The 5,000-nt window shown below is 39.2% G+C and overlaps 1 protein-coding gene across 3 annotated transcripts in view; it reads left to right on the forward strand.

Annotated features, from left to right (window-relative positions):
• The window catches only part of LOC138007288 (polycomb group RING finger protein 5-B-like), a 32,644-nt gene that overhangs the window by 21,073 nt on the left and 6,571 nt on the right, over positions 1-5,000 (forward strand). For all 3 annotated transcript variants that reach the window (XM_068854107.1, XM_068854106.1, XM_068854104.1), the window contains one exon: positions 3,759-3,894. In XM_068854107.1, the coding sequence (XP_068710208.1) occupies positions 3,759-3,894 (136 nt within the window). The remainder of the gene's footprint in view (positions 1-3,758; positions 3,895-5,000) is intronic.

The following is a 5,000-nucleotide window of genomic DNA, read 5'->3' on the forward strand; positions in this document are numbered from 1 at the left end:
GATAACACCAAACGGGGATATTTTTAAAAGATTTATACCGTCGTCGCTAAAGCTTCGCTTAGATAACTTGAAAAAGACCACTGCAACTGAATCTGGACGCACGCAACAGTGTACAGTGTGAACAAAATAGTTACTACTAGCGCTAAAAGTGTCCTCATTACCTCAAAGTATATTTCTATTAAAACTGCAAGTGGTGTTTGGAGAAGCTGCTGCAGAACACAAGCAATGTACGCTAGACTTTCGATCTCACAACAGTTCATTAAATGTAAAAGAAATAACACTAACACCAATAACAAAAATTAACATGGACGGCGAAAGAGCACTCGTGGTAGCCCTTTACCACCGCTTCCAGAATGGTAAGTTTCACCTCTGCCCTGTCCGACATCTTGCCTGTTGCACTCGTGTTTGAAATAGAAGCCAATAAATAACTTATTTGACCGCAACGCTTTGTTTCAGGCCGGATGAAACTGGTTCGTGTTTCTGATTGTTGTGGTGTTCGATTATGTTCGATTGTTGGACCGTTCGATTGCGTTCGATTGGCAAAATTTTTTTGTGAGTTCGATTAAGTTCGATTACCGAACCCAATCGAACCCAATCGAGCGATTGGGTTCGATTGGGTTCGATTACCGAACGTTCGATTAGCTACGTCGGGCTCATTGTACCAGCGAGAACGATATCGAATAATCGCTCAGGAGAACTTACGATGGAGCTAAACTGCAGTGCCGTGTAACGATCTAAACAATGATAAGATAAACATACCACTGTTCGGACAGATCAAGAAACGTTCATGAAGGCATTCTCTTTAAAATGGAACTACGGTCGGCGCTGGCATGATCAGCTGAGGTTTGTCCTTTGGCCATTTGTCGCAATTGTTTGTGACGTGGCCCTTGCGCAATCTGATCTTATAGCTCTAAAACGACTAGCCACACATATGAGATAGGTGAAATGTCACTGAGGCTTATTAACAATTAGACCTGTAGCCCGCAAGGGCTACGGGTCTAGTTATAGCCCATGAGCCGAAGCCGAATGGACTATTGACCCGTGGCCTTGAGAGCGAAGGGTCTAATTGTTTTAGTATCACCCAACTAGTCGGACAGAAAAGGCAATAACAAAGTTAGCAAATGCAAGTTAAAGAAGTATTTAATTGAGAATTAAACGAAAGAAAGCGTCACGCTTTTTGCTACTCGAGGACTGTTAGCGTAGCCAATCATGATGCAGGATTTGCATTATTCCACTAGTTGGGTGATACTTATTGTGTTTGGCTGCGGCGCACTGACGAGGGCCAACAAGCCCGAAACAGCTGTCTGCGTCTTCTTTCTAGTTTGAGCGCTGATTATGCTAGGTTTGGCCGACCGTAGTTCCATTTTGAAGAGAATGCCTTCGTGAACGTTGTTTGATCTGTCCGAACAGTGGTGTATTCATGCTTAATCATTGTTTGTGTTGATCCAACGTAATGCATAGATCGTTACACGGCATTGCAGTCTTTAGTGTTAAATGTTTATTATAACTTTTTTGTTGACTTTCTGCGCCCGCATGCCCCTAACAGCTGCGACGAATAATGATTTTCTTGAAGCTAAACGTCAACGTAGGAGGGCAGAGAGAAAATGGAGAACTACGAGACGTCAATCTGACCTTATTTTGTTTAAGAAAAGGAGAAACTGTGATTTTTCTGTTGAACAACGCTCGGTAAGACTACTATAATCAGCTCATTGCTGACAATAGTAATGATCAAAAGCATCTTCATGAACATTACACGTGATCCTGTTCTGCCACCACGCCAGGACAAAAAGCAACTTGCTGATGAGATGGGTTCCTTCTTTGAGAGAAAGATTGCCAATATTAATTCGTGCTGACCCTGAATCATACACCACATGACTACTCTACCTGTTGTAATACTATCAAGGTAGAATATCCACTCTCCAAATTTAACTTGTTATGTTTAACTTGTTGATCTGTGCATCTAATCAAAAGTCTTGTGGCTTGGATCCGATTCCTACAATATTGGCAGTGGACTGTCTGGATATTCTCCTCCCAATCATCAGTAAGGTCATTAATCACTCTTTAGAGCATGGTGATTTTCCGTCTGCGTGGAAAAATGCTTTGGTTCTTCCTCTGCTTAAGAAAGATGATGTTGAACCCATATTTAAAATCTATATGCCTGTTAGTAACTTACAATTTTTATCCAAACTCACTGAAAGTGCAGTTGCTAAAACGCTCAAGCATCATATTAACTCCAATAGTCTGTTTCCGACGCTGCAGGTTTCACAGCACCGAGACAGCGCTTTTGAAAGTGAAAAAAAGATATGTGACTAAACATAAATACACTGCACGTCACTTTGCTTGTTTTATTGGGTCTGAGTGCGGCTTTCGATGCCATGGACCGTGGTATCTTATTAGAGAGACTGAGATCTGCATTTGGTGTTCAGGATACAGGACTCTACTGGTTTGGTTTTTTGGTAGAACTCAACAAATATCAATAGATGGCATACTCTCTGCGAAATTTACATTAGAGTATGGAGTACCTCGGGGTTCGTGTCTTGGGGCGTTGCTGTTTATTGTTTATGCCAGCAAGATATTTGAAATTGTAGGGAAACATTTTCTGAGAGACCCACTGTCATGCAGACGACTGTCAGCTCTATTTGTCCTTCTGTCCTGACTCGAGTGTTAATCAAGACGTCGTCTTGGCCAAGATGGAGAGCATTGATGACATTCGTAATTGGATGACGAATGATAAATTGAAACTAAATAAGACCGAATTTTTGATCATTGGTACATCGCAACAACTTGCTGAAGTATCTATCACTAGTCTTCGTGTCGGGAAATCAGTCATCACTCCTGTGGCAACTGCAAGAAACTTAGGCTCATGTTTTGATTCTAAGATGACGATGGCATCTCATGTTACAAAAACATGCAATTCTACCTTTTACTATCTGTACAATATGAGACGAATATGAAAATATCTCTTTGAAGAAAATACTGAGACAGTAGTTCATGCCTTTATTTCAAGTAGAATTGATTACTGCAATAGTCTATTATATGGCCCCCCAGAATATCGAGTGTGTCAGTGCAGAATATGAGTGCTAGACTAATATGCAATGAAACCAAATATTGTCGTATTACTCCTTTATTGGTTGACTTAATTTGGCTTCCTATTAAGTTTAAATTTGATTTCAAAATTATGTTGATTGTTAAGATTTAAGGGTCTAGCACCTTCATATTTGTCTTCTTTGGTTACACGTAAACCTGAGTCCAGATATAACCTAAGGAAATCTAGTGCACTTGATCTTACTTTACTTAGTTATCCTTCTGTTAAATCTCGGTGATCGCGCATTTATCTTCGTTGCTCCAACGTTATGGAATAATATGCCTAGAGAGATTAGAGAATCTAACACAGTTGATTGTTCAGTTTAAAAGAAAAGTTAAGACTTTACTTTTTAAAACAGCATTTTATCTAGTTGAGAATCATGATTATTTTATCCTATAATTTTAGGATCAGGCTTAGATTAGGTTGGGTTAACTTTTATCTCCTTGTTTTTTTTTTTCTTGTGCATAATTTATATTACTAGATACATGGCGCATTTGAATATATTTATATAGATATTTGCGCCTTATAAATTTAATAATAATAATAATAATAATAATAATAATATTATTAGTATTATTATTATTATTTTTAACAGGATTCAACATCACAAAATTCTTTTCCATTGATGTCACTTTTCTAACTAGAATTTTCTGTCCTGTTATGTAACTTTTAGCTCAATCGAAGACTTAAGGTTGAATGGGTCTATGTGGGAGTTGGTCAGGAAGTACATCCGCTGCTCATCTCGCACCACTATCGGCCACATTAAGAAATACCTTAAACTCAAGCTGAAACTTTCCGCCGTTGATCAGGTGAGCTTAGCCGTAATCAGCCATACCAGACTAGACAGAGGTGGTAAAGGGATTTTCTTAAAGGTGTAAGTTGCTTATGCCATATTTCCTTAAATGTGCGAAAGTCGTTTTCAGTCGTGAAACGTGATTTCGTCAAAGGCCGTAAGCAGTGATGAGGAGAAAAAAAAAATCCGTGAAATGAGAATTGAGTAGTTAATTCTTCGTCAGCCGCGATTTTGGTTTCTATCTTTTGGTCTATTGTCAGCAGAATAAAATGCAATAGACCCGAATAGAGTTGACTTTATTTGACGAGGTCACAGTGTGCGAGGGAAACCTCGGCTTTTTCGCTTAAATCAAAATGGCGGCAACAGGGAACGGGTCTGTGCAACCAAACAACAATAATACGCTGGACTGACTGAGCGGAAGGAGGACTGCTCAAGTCGCACGAAAGCCGTGCATGCTACTTGTAAAGATAATAACCACGCATTTTTCCTTCAAGAGATTTGAAAGTTGTAGGTTTTTTCCCATGTTAATCCGGATGAAGGGAAAAAAGCCTGAGCATATTTCAGATCCCCTACCCCCTCCCACTAAGATGATAACATTTTCCGCTGTGTAAGAAAAGCAAAAAACCATTTCCTATATGCTAGATGAAGCTAGTCGTTTCTAAAGATTAATTTTGATTACATTTCCTGTTTTACTAATAACTACAGTAGTTCCAACTTTAGTCTTGAGACGGCGCTTTTCATTCTTGATAATGTACCGTACATGGAAGAATTCCTCCATTCTGATTGATTAGAACCTGCGATCAGGCGTTCTTTTCTCTACAGAAAAGAACTCCTGATCGATTGACTGAGAAAAGTGCAGTTTTCAGGTAAGACGATGCCGGATTAGAAGAGAGAAGAAGAGTGGCAATTCAGAGAAAAAGAAATTACCAACCAAGCAATCTACATCGAATGCTTGCCCTGGATGGCACAAAATTTAGATATGTGATTCGCGATTCGCATGCGTTGCTTCTGCGTGATTTTTGAACATTCTCGAAAATTTTCATGTTTATTATTCGTATGTAATCACATGATTTTCCCCTGCAATTTGGAATAAATAAACACTGTCTTCTCCTCAAAATTTAA

Source organism: Montipora foliosa, chromosome 6, assembly GCF_036669935.1.
Source record: "Montipora foliosa isolate CH-2021 chromosome 6, ASM3666993v2, whole genome shotgun sequence".
Lineage (NCBI taxonomy): Eukaryota > Metazoa > Cnidaria > Anthozoa > Scleractinia > Acroporidae > Montipora > Montipora foliosa.